General features: G+C 38.2%; 1 protein-coding gene across 4 annotated transcripts in view; it reads left to right on the top strand.

The window, feature by feature from the left end:
* ETV1 (ETS variant transcription factor 1) overlaps nucleotides 1-21,687 on the top strand; it is a 66,786-nt gene that overhangs the window by 12,083 nt on the left and 33,016 nt on the right. For all 4 annotated transcript variants that reach the window (XM_037385851.1, XM_037385849.1, XM_037385850.1 and 1 more), the window contains one exon: nucleotides 1,401-1,454. In XM_037385851.1, the coding sequence (XP_037241748.1) occupies nucleotides 1,401-1,454 (54 nt within the window). The remainder of the gene's footprint in view (nucleotides 1-1,400; nucleotides 1,455-21,687) is intronic.

Here is a 21,687-nt window from a genome sequence, read left to right as displayed (position 1 = left end):
TTAAGTCATTAGAAATATTTCCTGAGTTAAGGAGTGGAGGTCTGGTCCATGAAGAGTACTATAGTGCACATTCAAAAAAATTGTGAGTAATTATAATTAAATATGTATTTTTCATTCAAACAAATTCTGTTAAACTAGTAGCAGTTCACATATATCAGGGGGAATATACGCTTCCTAAACTAAAAAGTGTTCTGAGAGCATTAAAGTTACATTTTATCATTTAGCGTATTTTATTTAATGGTTTGATAGTCATGGTTTTGATAAAAGATTATATAACCAGTATTTACCTCTCAAATCTTATTGGGTAACCAGATCATGGCAGATGTTAACTTTTAATTAAGATCATATGAATTACTTGCTTGTCTTTAGACAAGAACTGTGTAAATTATAGTATTTTCAAACAGATAATTTTATGCAGCTTTGCTGTGATGATTCTTGTTAGCGTATGTTGAGGAAAAGATGACAAAGTTCAGAAACAATAAGCTGGATCTCTCTTGGGATGTCGAGTCATGCTCCGAGGATGCCGCTTCTCAGTGTCATGTTCTGCAGTTGTTCGAATGTATTCACCTATAATGTATATTCAGTGGTATTTCAGCTTAAATGGTTTACAGAGTTTAGAACACAGTATGAGAGATGGCTAATGTCTTAGACACATAATGAAAAGGAACTGTGGTACCACAGACGCAAAATTATGTATCAGCAGACCGTGAAATGATTGTATTTTATAGCTCAGATTTGTGATAAAAGTTTCCTAAAAGCACAGATGATCTTACGCAAGGTGAATGGATGTTAATAATGATTCTTGCTTTAAGTAAATAACTTTTTTTGATGCCTGAAATGTTGTCGTTGAACCAGGAATTCTGTGGTTTGGTAAAACAGTTCTTTTTGAGTATTTAAAATAATAACAAAAAAACCCCCTACTGTGTTGGCTGACTGCCATGAGAAATTGGAATCACTTTAAGTAAGATGAAGGTGTGGTAGTTTGGGGTTAAAGATGTGTAAATGTTAAACACTTTATGTAGACTTCATGTGTACCTATTTTGAAACTGACAAGTTTTACCAGTGGCATGGTAGGTCCGGGCCCTGATGCAGGCAGTGAGGCAGGGCCAGGGCCAGTGCCAGCCTTCACGGCCTCCCACCCCTGTCACTGCACCGGGGCTGCTCTGGACTCGCAGTGTACCGCACAGCTTCACCCCAGGGTTCATCTGATAGTAAAATGGCATGCTTGCCTAATTTTCATGCTCAACAATGAGAAAAAAAAAATTGTTAGTTCTAATCTTGGCTGCGTTTCAAATTAAGCACAAGAGTCTTTATTTATGCTTTAATGGCTTCTTTTAATTCTTTCCTTGTTTTTGTTTTTTGTTTGTTTTTTTTTTTTGTTTTTGTTTTCCTTTCTTCAGCTCAGGTACCTGACAATGACGAGCAGTTTGTGCCAGACTATCAGGCTGAAAGTTGTAAGTATAGTATGAATCATCACTTTGTTAAAAATTAGTATATTTATATTTGAGTTTTCATATTTGTGATTTATTGTGTCATCTGCAGTCATGTGATAGCTCCTTTTGCTGGTCGGTGACATCAGAATGATGAATAGATAAATCAAGTGGCATTTTGACATGCAGCTAAAAAGAAGGTTTTTTGGTCTGAAGGTACCACCTTTAGCAGTTGGCCCTCTCCTGTAGTTCCCACCTGCCAGCCCCAAGGGAAGCAAGGAGAGACGCAGATTGTGGAGATGGGGGTGTGTTTCTCTGTCCATAGAGTGAGGAGTGGAATGTGTTGAGGCAGGACAAGATCAGATGCTGTGTGATACTCTGATACGCTGAGCAGAAATAGGGCTGCTCAGTATGTTTTGTGTATAAATAAATTCACCACATAATCAATCAAATACAGTCACTGCTGAAGCATTTTTAAGTTGTCTTAGCATGTGGCACTTTGTTGCTCTAACAAAATTTCCCTTTGAATTAATGGGAGGAAGCAGGAGTTACGTTAAGCTGGATGCTTTGCATTGTTTGGTTTGCTACTTTACTTAGTATGTGCCCCAATTTACTTTTTTTTAGCCTGTGCTCCTCAAATCTTGCCTTTACTTGCTGAAGTGCTGCTGTTCTGTTAAGCACTGATTCCCCTTCGCTGTACCTGCTGTTCTGTGATTTTGGGTGGTTGCAAGGGCCTAATAAAGAAATGGCATGAGAAACTTTATCTGCCAAAGTCACGGGATTCTTGGAGCTTCTTTATGCATCTTTCTTCCTCATGGCAAAGCTTCTCTTTGTCATCGAAGGTCTCTTCTAAACAGTGTCTGCTGATTGCAGCAGAGCGCTTGGTAGCTTTTGCGTTTTGCTAAATAACTTAAGTAATTTATCCTATCAGAGTGAATTTCTGCAGTTCACTAAACCAGATAGCTGTTGAATACAGCATTCATGTAGTGAAATGTTAGGATTAAAATTAGAAAGATTCAAAAGAATTGCATTAGAGTAGTCTTTAACCCCACAACCAAATTCAGACTTGTTTTCTTATAAATCTTTTAGAGGATTTTTTCCCAGTTATTTAGAAACTGTTTTAAGAAGAATTTGAGCATATTCGTAACAACATTTTGTAGGGAAAGAAAAGGAAAAAAAAGATGATTTTTTGTCCCCTGTACTCTTAATAGTATACCTGCACAGCAACAATTTATTTTTGTTTTTCTCTAGAAGTTCTTGTACATATACTAACCAGCAGTCATGGTCACTTTCAAACTTCGAAAGTTGGCTTTTGTAACAGTTGGGTTTTTTTTTTTCCCACCTCTGGCTTCAAAGACTTCTTTTTTTTTTTTTAAAATGAAACTATATTATGAAAGCCAGAACAGTCTGTAAGTTGAAAATCAGTTATGTTATCCTACATATGAAGCTGTGTCCAAATATAGTCATGTATGCATACATCCTTTGTGTAAGAGTACAAAGTTCAGTTAGGGCTTCTATTAACCCGCAATTATCGTTACACAACAAGTCAATGATTCCTGGAAAATAATTTGTGAACAGTGAATGAAAAGCCTCATTGAAGCTGGTCACTGCTTTTGGTGATAAAGAAATTCTCCTAATATGGCTATTTTATTAATGCTGTTGTATTTCAAAGTTCCTTAGCCACAGCTTACACATTACTATCAAAGGAACATTTATTTCTTCATTTCAGTTGGTTTCTTTATCTTAAGTAAAGGTCAGGAGAGCTTCCTGGAGTGTTATTCTGGCAAAGGTTGTGGAGTTTCAGACATATACTTGGATATAATGTATGTTGCTGTGGGCTCTGCAAAACAGGAACGGAGATCAACATAACCAAAGCCATGGGGAAATTACTGCTGCAGAAGTAGCACAATTGTGACTGTTATCTCTGGGATCCAAACCTGCCTCCAAACGCTATTATAATGACTATATAATCTATAAGTACTTGCCCTGTTACTGGCAGCAGCCTGGCAGGAACACTTGGCGCTTTTTTTAAATTTTTTTATTTTAAAAAATGTTTATTGTTTTGAAACATGGGAGAGGATGGGCAAGCTTTCGTAGGTTCAGTCTTTAGTACACTTAACTGAGCCATAAGCAGTGAAGGACAGAAGTGTATGCCAGTGAAGGGGGTCACAGTCGCTTTAGTTCACAGGCAACCAAACTGTTGTTTGCTGCACAGATTCAGTTTATGGAGCCGTGTGTAGGTAAGGGGGTGTGTGTGTGTATTGTGCAGAGTTCGTGAAGAAAACAAGTGCTCCACTGAAACAGTTATAGTCTGCAGTCCAGGTACAAAAATTAGTGAGGTTTTATTTCTAGTGTCATTGATAGAGAAATGGGCTTTAAACCTGAGGTAGGTTTGTGGTCATAAATGGAAATTTTTAGCACTGAAAGAACTTGTAAGAAACTTTGGTAACAGTAGCAGTGCTGGAAAGCTGTGGTAAAAACTTTCTTGCCTAGAAATCACCAAGTTAGTTAACTCTTGAAGCAAAGATAGGGAACATAGTAGAGGAATTGATACTGCCAAGATCATGTGCTGTGTCCTAGTGCTGAGCAGGATTAAATGCCCCTTAAAGTGCCATGGGTTTTGCGTTTCTTTTCTGTAATAATGATTTTAACTAGTGAAACTGCACTGGTATTAGTAACTAAGGGAAACATTTAGTTTAGATTAGATACATAGTCCACTTTATCCACTTTGGGGATTTAACTTCAGAGCTAGTGTGGAAGCCATGAATATTTCAATTATGAGTTGCTATTAAACTTCACTCAGTTTTCAAAAAGCAAACATAATACATATATTTATAGTTCAGGTGTGGGCTTTAGATATACGAGTGAGATCAACAGCTAGCATGACTTCATGTGATATTATTGACGTTACTAGAACTGTGCATATTTCTACTAGCTAAGGATCCAGCATAAGCTTTGCCTTAATGTTTTAAGCTTCAGTTTACCTGTTCAAAGCGGAATTTATTTTGTTATTCCATTATGTCTTCTTGAAAGTGGTTCTTCCTGCCATAATAATCTTAGAAATGTCTGCATTTCCAATCCTTTCTTTTTTTTTCACAGCGTCCAAAACCCCATCTTGCCCATCTTGTATTACCTTTTTATTAAGTATTTTTTTAACTTTGAATACTTATCACAAAGAACCTTTTTGTAGTTTAGCTCAGTGTGAGCGGAATGAAGAGTAGATAACAGCTAGCCTGTTCGGATGAAATTTGAAAAACAAATCGCAGTTTAGTTTCTTGTAACCTTTTGCTTTCTGCAGTGCCTGAACTTTTTGAGTTCTAAGGGAGAAAAACATGTTTCAGAAAGACTTTTGGGTATTTTTTTCGGCTTGCAATTACAGTGGAGAAATACCACAACTGCATATTAAATAATGTAGTTTTCTTACTCTTTCATTTCCATTTTCATTAGAAAAAAATCCACAAAAAGAGGGAGGAAATCACTTTTACAGGCATTTGCTTCGAAATTCTGTGTTAGGCAGATTGATTTTGCCCCATTCTGAATCTGCTTCTACACTTCAGCTGACCTGTTTGCGATATATTCAAGTGACTTCTTAAAGACTCTTCTGTTAGTAATTACATGAAAAATCGTGTAAGGCAAAACCACAACATCTGTTTCTCCAAAAAGGTGGATGTCTCTTTTTTAAAAAAAATCAGCATTCTGTATGTGACACTGTTCCCAAATTCTTATCTAATTCCTAAGACGTAGTTAAGCTGTTTTTCTGCCTGTATAAAGTCAGTATTCATGTGTGGAGAAGGGTGACCTGTGTTAACTTCCTCAGATAAGGTTTCCTATTGTTTCAAATCCATTTTCATATACTGAGGAGGAGCCAGATCCTGAACCTGTTGTAATCAGTGGTGAGGCTTTCAGATACTGTAGAACAGCAAGGACTTTCCAGTCTAGGAGTAAAAATGAATAAAGTGTTCAGCTTGCTTGAAGTCAGTAGCTGTTGAGGTGAAGATTGCTTGCTCCCATTGTTTGGATGGTTTCTATGACAGACACAAGAGGAAGTAGGTAGGATTTGCTGATGTTTAAAGGATGTAGTTGGCAGAGAAAACTCTGTTTTGTCAACAATCCACTGATTTGTAAATCAACCTTGGTACAATTGGTTATAAATGGGGATTACCCTGCACCAAACCAGATTGCCTGGTGTGTTAATAGCATAATTGTGTTTTGTTTTGTTTGAATAATATGTATTTACGTTGCTCTGTTCTTCCAGAGTTTGGGATGCTTTTTTTCCGTTTCTTCTTTTGCCCCAAAATGTACTTTACTCCTTTAAAATTAATGATAAACTCTGTCTTTTTGCTCTTTATTTCTTACTGAGTTTCTGCTAATGAGGATTTGTGTTGTGCTTCACCTTCTTGATCGGTTTCCTTCCTTGTCTTTCATTTTGTTCCTGTATTGTTTCCCTGACCATCAGAGCCTTAACACTGCCGAGGGGTAAATGTTAATGTTAGACCACAGCTGTTGACAGTAAATGGGAAGGGCTGGCTGTAAAATCTGTGTTCCTCCATGTCTGATTCAACTTTAAGATAGGAAAAACACTTTTTTAGTAGTGATTTTGTCACTCATCTTTCACAGCCTTTATTCTTTCACTTACCTCTGGATTTTTTCCTCCAGGGTTAGCAAAGGAGCTCTTTCAACGTAGATTCCAGGAGCCTTAAATTATTCAGGGATGTGCTTTTTAGATGCTCTGGCTTGCAATCTTTAAAAGCCTGTTAAAGAGAGATTCTTTACATAGGCTTCAGGTAGCTGTATTCTTCTGTCATTTTAACTAATGGCTTAGGATATTCCAAATGCGGTTTAAATGAGGAAAGGCTTTAATATTTATTTACATGTTCATAGCATCCAAAATCATACTTTTTTTTTTTTTTTCACGATCAGGTGAAGAATGCTTGGTTTGTTTTATTTTTGTTCTCTTTACTTTTGTGGCTTAAATTCCAAAAGGGAATTTCAGAACTAGAAGAGCATTTCCTGTTTGTTTTAGTATAGCAAAAGATGGTGAGCAATTGGTAGAGGTTAATTTTCACTTATTTTGACATATTTTGGAGAAAAAACCCCACATGATTAAAACAGTAGAAAACACCAGAATGATATAAGTTCTGATGGGCCTGCTGAAGTCAAAGGGAGATCTGTTTACTGGGTTTGTTTTTGTTTATGATGCAGAATGTTTTAATTTTGCAGCTTCTAGAAAAAAATTTAGTGGACTGAAAAAAATGACATTTTTTTAACGTGGTGATTCACTACGTAGGCAGCTGGTAGTCATGTCTTGGTAGTGCACAATGTCCTAGAAATTGCAGTTGGTAGTGTTTTGGTTTTCTCTGTACGGCAAGTTGCACACACTAGTGTGTTTTCAGGTTTGGGTTTTTTTTTCTACAAATTCCCTTTTTATTTCTTTTTTTTTTTAAAGAGCCTATGTGGCTGGTCTCAAATGTAGCTCTGCAAGTGTGGTACTGTAGCAGGCAGTCTGATAAATATCCTACAAGGTGGTGCTAGTTATTCTTGGTGCTTAGCTATTCCCTAGTAGGGCTTTCTACTGCAGCTGTGTTTTGGTTTTTGCCACTTGTCTTGAAACTACTTCCTTTCATAGGTCAGACACTGTCAAATACAGAGACATTTACTTATTTATTTTAGTGCATGCCCGACTGTGACGGATTCTTTCTAAAGGGCTGCAGGAGTCAGGGCTCTGTGGTTTGTTCTGCCCTTAGCTTTGCATGACCTTGGGCATGTTGCTTAACATCTTTGTTTCTCGGTTTGAAGTAGGTACAGAAATGCATGTATCATGCTGCTGTGAGATATACAGCTTTCTTAATGATCACTTATCTAGAGATCTCAAAAGCATTTTACAAAGAGTGTCCAATGCAATTGCTGTTGTAAGAGCTGGAGAGGTCAGACTGAGGAGTCCATGCAGACCACCTTATCTCCCTTCATAGTTGCCTTAGATAGCCTTGCTTCTTTCATTGTGTCCCTGGGCACTTGTTTCCTTTGTTTAAAGCAGGACTGAAACTGTTACCAGCTGTTAACTTTCTTTTTCTTTTTTTTGTTTTGTTTTGTTTTGTTTTGTTGTGGGGTTTGGTTTTTTTTGGTTAAATTCTTGTTCAAAAGAAATTAGGAACTGGTGTTTTTCAGAGAACCTTGTGGGCTCATTTTGTGGTTCATCACTGGGCATCAGCCTGTGCTAATACAGATTTTATTTTTTTTTCTTCTTCTTCTAGAGGATTTTTGGAAATATTTAAAACTGCCATAATCGTGACCTTTTCCATAATTGCAAGATTTAATTCTTGGAAAAGTTTTACCAAGAGGCAGACTGTTGACCATAATGCCTTTAATTTGTGATCTTAACAGTAGAGAATTTGTGGGTTTGCTTTGATTTTAATAGGCAATTTCTGTTTATTTGCTTTTCTGCTTGTGTTGTCATGCTGAATTTTCCAGCTTTGAAATGGTGAAGACTTAGGCTCTCCTAGATTCTAGTAGTGGTAGTGGCACACAGGTTGTGTAAATACTAATGGCAACAATAGCACTGTGAATTGAATTACAAGACCCCATCAAATACACAGGTTTTGATTTTAAAAACTTTTTAAGTGGAAGCTATTCCTTTCAGAGTGCCCTGTATGCCATGTGAACGTTATTACTAACGAAAAAGTACAACTGGGCATCCCAGCAGAGATGGCAGCCACATTATGCAGATTTTAACTGCACAGGGCCACTGTGAACCTGATGGTCACCAGCTCTATGGGGCATGGAGGAGCAACAGCACCTGGACAGGGCTCTTCTTGTGGGGTGCTGCCCCCCTGGCTGCCCCCTGGCCCTCCATTGGCATGTCCCTGCTCAGCCAAACTGACTTGATTTCCTTTCCTCAGAGCCTCATCCTAGTTTGCTGTTTTATTGCAGATTAAAGGCTTGGGTTGCATGTGGACGTTATCAGCTAATGAATAAACTTCAGTCATCCTGTCCTGTGATAAATCTGCCTCCTAGATCAAAGATGAAGCATGTAGACCTTTTTTCTTTCAAATGGTAATTTCTTAAGGCTGTCAGATCACTTCCTAAAGTCTGTTTACATAAAAACAAAAACATTAAACATATTTTATTCAAAATGTTGAATTTTTGGTTTTGAAAAAACCTTCTATTTCCTCTCCGAGGAAGCCTCCCCTCCTCCGGTCCCCATAAGGACTCTGTGAAGATCCCATCTGTGGAAATACAAGCAAGCCTCACATTGTGACTTGTAGTCATGGCAGTATTTTCTTAACACTACAGTTATTTCTGTTTTAAAACAGATAGTTGTTTAGTTAATTTCATCAGGAGTATGTATATGTATTAGAGCATCTGTTCAGTTCCAGTTGTATTAAAGTATGCAAAATTTGTTTCAACTGTATTTTTGCACAGAAACCAAACAAGGCAGATTGAAGGGTCTTTGTGATTCTGTTTTGATACAAAACTGTTATTCTCCCTAAACTGCTTTCCATGCAGTGTTTTTGCAAAATGTGTTTTGTATTCCAAGAGCAGCCTAAATAATGATTTGAAAATCCATGAGCTCTGAGATGGTGTAAAATAAGGAGGCAGTCTGCAAGCTGAGTCCATCTACTTCTCTTTATTTCATATTTGATATGTTTAAGTAAAATGTTTTTACGATCTGTATAATTTCTGTGTCTTTTTTCTTCTGGTTGCTGCCTCAGCAACTGAAGACAGAAGTCAGAGTCTCCCACAGACTGCCATGAAGTTTTCAAAGGGTACAGCAGGAAGAAGAGGGAGGAGAGAGTGATAGTCCTCAAAATATCAGTTAAACATTGGAGAGTCTGTGACATGTTCATGTCATGTAGGACTGGTATAGCTAGCCCGCTGTAAGCATACAGGAAAAATAGCCTTTTGTTTTTTCAGGTTCTGTGTCCTTTTGTTTTGGTCTTATGCATTTCAGTACTGAGAAGTAATTATGGTGGAGCCATTTATAAGCAGAGAAATATGCGGAAATGATTTTTTTTTTTTTTTTTGAGTTTTAGAAGTCATCAAGTGTTTCTCCTAGGAATGATCTAAACCTAGTCTAAACTGGCAAATGGAAAACTGATTACTTTTTCAAGATGTGCTCTAGTTTTTTCCCTGAGAAGGATTCTTTTCTTTTCCTTTCACTTACTCTTCATGGTCTCCTTGTCTGCAATACATTAGTCTTACCCGTTCCTGGATTATAGTTTGACCTTGGTGAGGTGAATAGGGAAGTGAACTGTCTTGGTAAAGGATAACTTTATTCTTTCCTATCTATTTGTTCTGTAAGCTGAGGATTATGCATGTTAGAAAAGAGTGAATCATTAGCAGCTTTATTTCTGGCTGTCTTTTTTCCCGTGGCTGTTTATGAACTTATTCAGCAAATGTGGTTGCCAGTAAGTTAATGTAGTGAAATATTTTTTAGCAGTGACATTTACTGCCAAGTCCTGCAGTCACTGAATAGGAAGGTTACTGACTGGCCAGGTTTTTGTCTTTAAATTTATATATTATGAGTCGTCATCAAGGGCATTTGAAAAATTACATGTGCAAAAACAATTCCCAGTCTTGCTAATTTGATCCTCTTTGCTCAAATATTGTTTCCGTTCTGCTTCTAATGTATACCTAACAAAAATACTTAATTATTTTTTTTAATTCTCTGTCTTCATGCTGAAACTGAGTGCAGTGTTTCCTTATTAACCCATCTGTAAATAAAATCGCACATGACCAAAGCACTAACATAAATGGAGACAAAAGAGACTTTGAAAAGTGTCAGTATTCAGTGAAGACCGAAAGTTTAAAGCATTTGGGATTAGAATCTGGGAGCTGGATTTGTACAAGTGTATGTGTATATGCAAAGTGTATACTCTGTGTATACATATTCTTTGTGTATATGTATGTATATATATGCATGCACACATGTAAGAAATATACATGCCATGTAATCATCGGTATTACTGATTGCAGCATGTGTGAAATAGTCATACAACTTCAGGAGCAATTGGCTTCAGAAAAAATGTGCAGTGTGCATATTGGTAATGTATATTCAGTTGCAAGTCTCATATACAGTTAAGAATGCTTTAAGTAGCGGCAGAAGCCTTAAATATCTGTGCTGAGAACCATGAGCCTGTTTGCAGGTGGTCAAAATTCCGCCAGCTTCAGAAAGCACTTTGCTGTGAGTCTTTGAATATTGGGCTACTTATTTAAGCCCTGACTTTGTTCCTAGAGGTAACCACTTCTGACAATGGCTTCTTTGTTTCCCTGTTGAATCAGTGATAAAACTTGTGAGCTGAATTTTATTGTCGACTTAGTGCAATGGCCAGCACCTTTTCCAGTGGAGACCGCAGTTTTTTGCAGTGGTTTTTAGTAGTGGACTAAAGATTTAGATTTCAGCCTTGCTCTTATGAATTATAAATTAGATCTGTTAGAGTTGCCTTACTGGTGGGCATTTGTGAAAACTTAACATTGAAGCATGAAGGACACATGTATTTAGAGTAGTGACAGTCTCGTTCTTCTGAAGGAGTGTACGAAAAGTAAACAAAAAACTAGAGAACGAAAGTAAACAAAAATCCCATTAGCTACCCTGAGTTAGTGTATACTTGTTCTATGAATGTATACACATTTTTATTGTTAAAGGCAAAATCAAATTAAAAATCATCTTCTCAAAATGCAATTTTGTTTCTTTTAGTGCTTATTATTGAGAGTTGCTAAAATAAAAAAAAATTATAAATATTTTTAAATTAGTTGTTTAATTTATGCTAGAGAGTGCTCACTGTAGCCCGTTTCATTATTCATTGACTTCTCTTGCTTTTGCATATTCCTAAGTAGCTAACTGACAGGCATGATTATCCTTAAGAGTAATCTTTTATTATGATGATACTCCTGTTTTTACAAGGAAGCAAACTGACACACTGCTTATGAAACTCAGAAGGTAGGATCCTAAGACTATTTCAAACTAGAATCAGCCTTCCGACACCAGTTGTTTAGGTTATGAACAACAAATGGCAGAACCAGAGATTAAATCCAGTTTCTTTCACATTTTGTCCAGCTGCAAGTACAAGATCAGCAGCCTTCCCATCTATAGCTGGCTGTTGGCTCTTAGCACGGATACAGCAGAAAAGAACAAAAAATAATAACTAGATTGATATAACTTGAAACTTCCATAAGAGAGGAAATGAGGCAGAGTAAGTTCCTGTTTGTTTTCTGCTGTGGGCATGCTTTCCTAGATACCAAGTTGTTGATACCTTTGAAACAATAAATACAAAAAATATGAACTAGTTTATCTTAAAGCTTATTGTTACTTCTGGCAAAAATTCTTGTTGCAGCCTCCAAAGTTTTCTTCATAATTCTGTTTCTACCAAACCTATTAAAATCCAGACGTAAACTGTCAAACTGCAGATTTACATGAAGTGGAAAGTGTATGTGTGTGGAAAACGCTGGGATATTATCTCACTTGGATATTTTAGTAATGGAAGTTATGTAGTGCTTAGCCATTACCTCTTACAATTTAAATTAAATTTTGGAAATTGCTGCAAATGGAAATCCTGTCCTCAGAAAAGCACACAGATCCTGATTTAGTGGCCAGCTCTTCTCCTTGCGTTTAACTTTATTGGTAATTCCCAGGTAGGAATACAATTTAGGTTTTCTCCCAGGCTTGGTTGTACATTAAAGCCTTTCTCTTTAGCAGGATCTCTAAAGGTGGATCTCCTCTCCGTGCACTCTCCGCCTGGGAGCCTTTGGAGCCACATATATTACAAGTAACTGTAGGAACAAGTGCCCCGACCTCCTCCCAGGATTTTAACACTGAAAGCTAATGCAGATGAACAGCAACCCTGTTTCTCTGTGGGGTCTTGGAGGTTGCAGATCCAGCATAGAGGGGTTAAAAATTCTTCAAGATTTCTTTTTTCTCCTACAGTCATCTTATGCTATTCACAGGTTTTAGATCAATTGCTACAGAATCCAGCTGGCTTAATTTTTATTAGGTTACTGCTTCCTCCTCCAGAGAGCACTAAGCTGCTGTTTATTTTGGGGGCAGGGGGAGAGGGAGAGCTCTTCCTCCTGCCTCACCTACTCCTCAGACATCAAAGCAAGCCAGTTTGCTCCTCCTAACTTAATCCTCCCTTTCTCCCTCCCGCCAGTGTTCTGCAAATTTCCTTGTATTCTTTTCAGAGTTCCCGGTGCCCGTGGTATTTGTCAGCAGGTTAACTCCTGCCCTGGAGGGACTTGCTCCCTCTGCCTGGAGGCAGAGCTCCCCTGGCAGCCCTTTCCCCTCCACTGCCTGCAAGTACGAGTCTCCTACAGCCAGACAGGTAACTGTCTGGAAAGGAGAGAGAGCACTGTATGAAGGGGACGTAAGTCACAATAAAACAGTGGCCGTGACAGCATTTCTGTGAGATTGCTGCTTTCGCAGGCTAAGAAACCATGTCAGTAACTGCAGCTCCCACTGCATGAAAATATCTTCTAGACAAAAACTGGAAGCTGGAATCTTTTGGGGGTGGAGGAGAAGAGGGGTCAGCTAACCAAAATCACTTCGAACCATTCCTTTGCTTGGGGGTAGAAGAGTAGAGAAAGTCTTAGAATACTGTGTGGCAGTTCAGCTGCCCTAATACAGTGTCAGTTTAGGCCAAAGGACCTATAGTATCCTAACAAGGTGTTTACTAGTAGCCTCTTGAAAAGTTTGCTTGGAATTGCTCATTTTGGGGTTTAGGGAGTAGGTTAACTGTTACTGATAATTACTGAAAGCTTCCCCTGTGCCCCTGCTTCTCTAGCTAGGTGGCTTACCCTTCTGGGTGGGCTTTTTAGGTTTTACTATACTGAACATACTCACAGACTTCACATTTCAACCGACACGTTCCTTTTAAATGAGAAGCCAAGTGGCTACAAATATCTGAATTATCTCAGTGGTGCTTTCAGCATTTCCAGCATCAGAAAGCTGCAGGTGTACCTACCCTCAGTAACTAATGAATATTTCAGAAATTGCAACTGCACAGACAAGCAAATAAGGGATGTCTTGCACTAAAAATAGGGATTTATAGCACTGAACCAATTATTAAGCTGTATGGGTGCAACCTCTAATATTGTGCCCTGTCTTCCACACTGGCTGAGAACCCCTCCATTGCTTAGGAAGGCTGCATCTGTCATGGCAGGGGGGGTCTTGAATTAGCTGCCCAGAAATAGCTAAACTGGCAAAACTTTTTAGTATCTTAACACCCAAGCTTTAGAAAAGCACGTTTCAGTTAAAGAATAACGTTTATTTCCATTTGTGAAGAAGCATCTAGAACAATTTCTTTGCTGAATAGGGGCAGAAGTATCATGTTTAGAAGGCAGAATAAGCTGTGCTGTGGAGAAGTGGCGTGTGTCTGCTTTGTAATGACGATTTTGTTGGTCTGGGTTTTTTTTTCTTCCTTTTTTGTCTTCCATGTACAAACGCCCTCATATAAACCCGCTTTATGGATAGTGGTGCAGCTTTGATGTGCTGTAGGTACAGTGAACCTGTCTCTGTTCTCTGCTTCAGCCTTTTTTTGGGCCTCACCTGTTACCATCGAAGGCTTTATGTTGATCTCAGATCATAGTAAAAATGGAGGGGAAATTATGGTGGATATTTAGAATTAACATACTCTAGAGATGAACAGTTGATTCAATTAATTTAAAACTGGTTTTAATCCATACTTGGTTTTTGTCTTTTAGTCATTAATCTGTAATGCTTTTTGCTTTAAAAAGAAAAGGAAAGGAAAAACCTCTCTTACTCCAAAGCAAAAGAAAGTTATTTTAACAATTCTTGTTAAAATGGACGCATTACTGCAGATTTTGAGGTCCAGAATTTCCCAATATCACTTGTAGGAAAATGCTGTTATTTTCCATCTTGAAGCTCTGTAGTGGTAAACAGGAATAAATTCAGTTCTCAGTGCAGTTCATCTTCACCTGCTTGCTACTTTTTCCTAATTCAAATTCAGAATCAATATTTTTTTTCTTCTTATACCATATTATCTGAGAACAGTCCATGCAGACTTTAAGGACAAAATCCCACAGTTTTGGGCTGTCTTTTATTGTTCACCCCTCCCATCTCTCCCCACCCCCTGAGGATTTAAAGACTATACTATTATGTAGCATTCGTGCATGCAGTATTCAAGTAGATGGTTAATTGACATGCACGGTATCGTATACTTTAGACTGGAAAAGAAAATAAGCAATTTGCTTCATTTTGCAGAGTGAGTTCTAACTGTTATTAAAGTGCATTTGTAGTTGCGTATTTTCCAGTAAAGGTGACAGATTACTTCAAAGCTGGTATTTTCTTTTTGTTAAATAAGGTTCTCAAATAGATCCATCTTGCCCACATATTCTATTCTTGCCAGTTGGCTTTGAAAGCTGGTGCTTGGGCTCATCTTTCAGAACTAGCTTCCAAAAAATGAGGTCCCATGCTGTTTCTATCTATTGAGCTGGTAGGGGCTGGAAGGATCTGATCTGAAGCCAAGGCAAAGACTGAATTGATAGAATCATATCTAATGGGTTTGCCAAGTACTGCCCAGTCATGAACTTCCACTTTCTGGGAAAGAGCACTGAGGCGAGGGGTGGTAAGAGCATTTGCAGTGATACCAGCTATCCTCAGATTTCCTTCCCTGGGCGTAGTCAGGCCACCACATGAAAGAACTAGCCTCTTGTTGTTGGTGAATGCATTTTTGCACATTTATGTCTTGTTCCTTCCTTCTGCATACTGCTTCCTCATTTTCTCCCCAGTTACATACATGCATCTGAAGAGGAAAAGGCTTACTGCCCTTTATTATGGTATTGCATGTATTTTGACCATACATAATGTATCATTGCAGAGGCGTGATTGCACATGTGGTATGCTTACTGCCATGTGACTCTGTGTGCACACACAAATACCCATGCAGACTCTGTTTTAGATGAATTGTTACCACTTAGTGGGACTAGATGGAGGCCAGTTGTCTTTAGGGCCGAATTCTGCATCTTAAGCAAGTTCTATTTTTCTATATACAAATATACAACCATACACTGGAGGGTAAGAACAAGATCATGCATGTCTTTGAAAAACTACTTGACATGATCAGTGTCTGCAGTGTCAGTGTGTGCCCTCTGCCCCACCCCACCCCCCCCTTCTAGCAGCTTTTTTTGTGAGGTAGTGAAAGCTCAATTCTCTTGTCTATGTTCAGTTTTTATATAAACTGCCAAGATTGTCTCTGAAGCCAGAGTGATGATACACATCTGTGTGTCAGATATCCAATTTGTCACCAGCTTCTTCCAGTATCTGGCAGAGAGCAGGACCTAGATGAAATCCAGTTGACTGGAGCTCAGCTAAGATCTGATAGAGGTGACTTTGATAGATCAAGTGGTCAAAGAATTTGGTGGAGCCTGTGTAGATGTAATCTGTACAGCCACTTCTAAATCAGTCCCCAGTCTTCAAGTCTTGCTCATCTATGCAGCTGTTGCAGTGGTCAGAAACAAAGGGGTGGTTTTTTGCCATTGTCTAGGCAAGAGATTGCTTAGGGTGAAAACAATTGCAGATCTTGCCTCAGTCATCCATCTGCCTTCAGCTGTTGCAGTGGTCTGTATGTGTAGGCTTTAGTTCAAAAACATTGGGAACAATTTAGCTGGAAAGACCTGGGTGCCAGCCTTTACTGTCTTTCCATCCTCCTACCTCTCCTCATCTGCCATCTCTCCAATGTGGTGGTTTTATTTCAGTTTTTGGTTCTATACTAGGCTGCGTACAGCATTCAGCTGCAGCAGCAGTAACCTCCAGAGTATGAAGGAATGGTCAGCTGGCTCTAGTACCTGCTTCAGCTAATTCCTCCTGTGCATCCCAAAGATTACTGGTAAAATTTCTCATCTTAATGTATAGTGGAGTGAAATGGAAAGAGTATGCTACTTTGGCATCCCATTGTCTTTAATCAGATGCCTGTTAAATGGTTGTTGAAATTCAGAGTGCAGCTGTCTACAAAGGTCTGTAGCTCAAATCATAATGATCTAGAAATAATCAATAAATAGCCTCCAGAATGCAGAAGGCTATTGTTCTAGGAGTTAAATATGCATTTTTTGAAATCTTATCAGAAAATATGTAGAAAGCCTGGCAGTCTCACCTGCAAGGTCATATAGAAAGTAATTAGTTTCGTAGCTCATTTCATCAGATACCCAAATACCTGTTACTGAATATATGGTTCAAAAGGTAAGTAACTGTTGCAGAAACAGAGTGGTTTGGGCCTCGTGTGAACCTACAATGCTGTGTTTGGATTTGTTTAAAATGTCTACTGATAAAAGCACCTAGGTCATTACTATCACCTCAGAAGTAACCAGCACTTTACCATCCTTGATGAACTGTTCAATAAACTGTTGGTTTTCGAAAGTAGATATTTTTTTTAATTATTTATTAAAATGCCTACCTGTTGTACTTACAGCATAAATAATTCGTTTGAATCATCAGGTGAGTGCTGTTAAGTTATAGTGAGCGAGGAAAATTGCAAAAACACGAATTAGGGTCCCTTTCCTTAAGTGTATTTCAGTTTGCATTTTGATAGCAGTTTAGAAATGTTATCGCCTGTTTTGTCACAGACATAATTCACATCTTTCTTCAGGCACTGTAAACAAGAGAAATGGTTTAATGGCTCCATAAAAGGCACTCTGCGCTGATAGCTGAGATTAGACCCTTTAGTAATGGATTTTTGTGTGTTGGGGGAAGGGGAGGGCTTGGCAGAGGTAAATGTACTGGAAAAGAATCTTGGAGAGACTCTGATATATCTGAAGTGCCTGGTGCATTTCTGTGTGTATTGGGAGATAGATTTAAAGTGTGACAGTGCTTTATCAGTACAGGGACCGCCTTTTCTTGCTTTTGACACAAAGTACTAACTTGGGTCACTTCAATCAGTTTAGCACCTGGAGTTGTGGCAGTAACTTAAATATTTTTACATCCTCTGTCTTTTCATCTTGCTGTTAAGAAAATCAAGTCCCCTCTATTCAAATGTGTTCAAGAAATCTCTCTAAACTTACATTGCATGTTGACAGTGTTGCTTCATTCAGTCATAAAAATGGATGAGTTTATTTACGAAATCAGGTTTAGAGGGTGATTTGAGAGCATAAATGTGAAAAGCGGTTTAGAAAACATGCAGCAGAAATTTTTAGGGCAGGACATACTGTGACTCCTCAGTTACTTCCTTTTCTCTGCACTTAATATACAAATGTAGTATTAATTAGGAGACATTGGAATTCAGTGGCACAAGCAAGGTTGCTGCTGTCAGTTGATTTTCTACTATATAGTAAATGCTCTTGCCCTACAAGTGTTGACAAAAAGACATCTTTGTCTCTTTGGTCAGTGGAGTCTAGTTTGCCTGTTGTTAGCCAGTGTCATTGAATTACAAGCAATATTTCATGCCTTTAAAAAAATATGTTTAAACCAGTTCTTCTTCATAAAATAAAATCGGATTTTATTTTGTGTTCTGGGCAGGAATCTGAAGTTTGAAAATTATAAAATAACTTTTTGCTCAAAGGAAAAATTATTTGCAATTTCATGTATAATATTGCTTATTTCTTCTTCATCTTGAATAATCATCTCCTGAATTGAAAAATACTATAAACCATTGCTTTTATACTTGATGCAGTGCATTTCTGGCGTTTCTCAAAAGAAGTGATTCGGTTCTAGCTGTACAGAGGTGGTACATTTCCTGATTCTCAGGCTAGGAAGTATACAAATCGGTCTCCTGTGAGACAGATTCCTCCTTTAATTTCAGAGTTCTTAATAAAATTGTTCTTTGTTTGAGTCTTAAACTGGGTGTTATTAGAAACAAAATTTGGGGATTAGGCTGTTGACAGATAGCAAAGAAGAGCAGCACTTCAAAACGAGGGGTAGTAGGTTTCAGCCTTTGCAAGTTCTGTGTGAATTTACTTCATGGTGAAATTATTTTATATAAAATCTAGGTCTGTACAACAGCACATTATATATAACACGCAAGCTTTCTCTTTCTGCAAATATAGATCTATTTATGCACAGAGAATATGCATACAGTAACGTATTATACCTTAATCAGTTTGCTGCAGATGGTAGCAGTCCTGCTTGCCTTCTATCTGCATGTGGGGCTGCAGAGGATCTCCGGGCAGGGTCTGTGGATTGAGTCCGTTCTGATACCGATAAGCCTGACTTTCCCCAGTAGCTGAGATGAGGTGTTGAAGCCATCCATCTAAATACACCTTGTAAGATTGTTTGCCTTTCAAGTCGGGAGGTAGTTATCTGTAAGTAATCACTCGGGATGAAATCTTGGCCCTTGGTCACTTCTTAATAAGATCGTTATTAAGGCAGAGTGCCCGTTAACTTTAATAGGGTTGAGACTGTTCAGGGGTTAAGTAAAATGAATTTGCCGTCAGGAAGAAAGAAGTGGTGAAGAGCTGGTTGTTTGAAATGTCATTTTGTTAATTTGGATGTGTTGGTAGCTTGGTATGCTGCACTAAAATTAGATTGTATAAATAAGCAATGTTGCTCTCCTCAAAAGAAAGTGGATTGAAAACATAATACAAAATCCAGCTTAACAAAATGGTGTATGTTTAATATCTGTTTTAATAGGTGCACTATAGAGTGAGTGTCACACTAAAATGCAGGGCGATGGGTAGAGGGTTTCAGTGATGATACGAGAACTGCTTTGAATATTTGAAATTTTGTTGTTGGAATAAGTCTGTCATCTTCAGCCACACTTAAAGATGTGGTTTGAAAGGTCAAGTAACCTTCAAGAAAGCCCCCCCCAAATCCAAATGCAGTAAGTATTTTTGTCAGGGTTTTTTTTTTTTGTTTGTTTTCTGTTTATTTTTTTTCTTCTGCCTCTAGAAGTGTACACTTAAGGAGTTACAGATAAAGCTTAGCATGGTGACTGTGTCAGGGGACTGCCTGAGGAAGGCTTTAAATTTTACAGCTACATTATCTTTCTGGCCGTAGTTAAGATAAAGATCTAATATAAAATCACTTTGGACTGTAATGCTTTCCCTAAATGAAATGAAGGTGTTAACCTACTTGATTTGATACACTTTACCCTGCTTATAAAGCTGGAAGGAAGGTGAGGTAAACTTTAATTAAAACTGTAGCACAGATGCCTTCTAGCACTCTGCCCTGTACCTTGCTAGGACTGTACAGTAAGCAAAATAAAACGTACCTCGCAGCCGAGGCAGCAGGCTGGAGCCGTGTTCAGTGAAAGTAATTTAATTAGTGTTGATCATGACTCCAGATGATGGTGATTTGATAAGGAATAATTTAGTACTTAACAGCCTTTTACATGCACCAACTCCATGTGGGAAGGTAAAGCAAATTGCACAAAATGAATGTGCTGCTTTCACTTGTGCCTGTGCCAGTGAGCTGGAAAACTGCCTGTTAGCAGACGTTCAGGCTCTCAGCGCTGTGATGAAATACCCAGCCAGTTCTCCGCACAGGGCTGTGGTGTGGGAGTCTCTGTACTCCCGTTATTTAAAAATAAATAAGGGAAGTAATTTTTCATAACGGATTAACTCCAAGGAAGTAGCAAAGTTAAAATTAAAAAAAAAATATTAAAAAATAGAGCAGCATGGGGCCTTTGTGCGAGTATATGATACTGGCTTTAAAAAAGAATCTTGTTGCAGTTGTGTTTTAATTCTCCGATTCAAGTCAGAGCGATTGTCTACCTTTCCGTCGGAGCCTCCATCCTGTAGTTGTGGGGCCCATCGTACACATGGAATGTGCGCTGTGCGTTACCTGACCAGGACATGCAAGGAGAGTCAGCAGCAGAAGTTCACTAGCAGAACCTGAAACAAACTACTGGATGACAGCCTGCTTAGCAGTTATGGTGGAAAGCTGACTGGGCTGCATTTTGACGTGTTATTGAATTTGAGAATCTTTATTCAGGAAGTCTGTATGGTCTCTTACATTAGTGCAAGTCCAGGCAGTTTTATTTAGAAAGTGTTCTTTCCGTGTTGTGATGTTCACCAGTTTTCATCTCTGTTTCTTAAGTTACTGTGCTGTGCGTATGTATTTGTGTACCTGTTTTACTGTCTGCTTTTCCTTTATAATCTTTCTAGATGATTGACTGTTACCCATCAAATATAATAGCTGGATAGTCGTTTTAGAGACAATTCTTCCAAGTTTTGTGAAAGTATGTGGCAAAATAATACAGTGCTCTCTTGCAAATGTCTTGGGTGAAAGGCAGTAGTAGAAGTTGTCATGTAATAGGGTACTAGAGGATCCATTTGTGAGAGTCCTCTGAGCATTGCCCAACTGTGAGAAAACCTGTGGTGAGAATCTGAAATCCAGATCTTACTCGCAGATACTTAAAAATCAGTTTATTAGTTCTGATGCTTACTTCTTAGACAGCGTTTCATTTACCTCCCCCTCCCCATCGGACACATGCATGTATATGCCAGGTGCATTAGTATCAGAAAATATATAATGTGTAACAAATTGTCTTTCCTAAGTTCAGGTGCAAAGGGAGGGGCAAGATGCTACTTGATTGAATATAATAATGGCCTGATTTTGTGCTGAGGATCTCTACCAGGGACTGATGCACATATGTAGATTTCCACAGAGGCACAAGTGTCTGTGTCAGGCTGGAGCGTGATGTTCAAACCACAGTCTTTTGGTGACAACATAAAAAATTGGTGATAAAATTGATCTGTGAACTCTAGGCTTCTCAAGAGTTCAAAAATGTATTTACAACCGCATTTTATTTAAAACTTGATGGGTATGTTTTCAAGCTGTTACATACCTGTCTTTTAGTCCTTTGTCCTACTAGCTGCTTTAGATTTGTGTGTGTCTGTTGAACTTTGAATTTTTGTCTGCTTTAATTTTGGTAAAGGTTGCGTATGAAATAAGAAAAGTTGGCTGGCTTAAACTAATATGCTGGTTAACCTTGACTTTACCTTCGGCCTTTCTCTTAATCCAGACCAATTTGTGCTTCTAATTAATGCTGCGTTTCTGTCATACTCCCTCTGTTCCTTTTACCTTTTAAAAAACGTTTAATAACATCTATTATTACAATACATTAATGTCTGTATCACATTTACTATTGAATTTGGTGAGACCAGGATTTTCTTGTGTATTTTTGAGAAAAATTAATGAAGCCATTTCTTGTGTATTATTTTCAGATGTTACTTATAACTAAAGGCACATGTAGTCATCCAGTTTGATAAGTTTCACTGCAAATTTTCATGTGTTCTGTGAGACAAAAGTATTACTGATCATGTATTTGAGGCTGACATAGGAGAAATTTATTTTGGAGTCATTTGTGTGGCACTC

This window comes from Falco rusticolus, chromosome 4, assembly GCF_015220075.1.
Source record: "Falco rusticolus isolate bFalRus1 chromosome 4, bFalRus1.pri, whole genome shotgun sequence".
Lineage (NCBI taxonomy): Eukaryota > Metazoa > Chordata > Aves > Falconiformes > Falconidae > Falco > Falco rusticolus.
The sequence above is the reverse complement of the archived record's forward strand: the minus strand, read 5'-3'. Positions and strand labels throughout refer to the sequence as shown.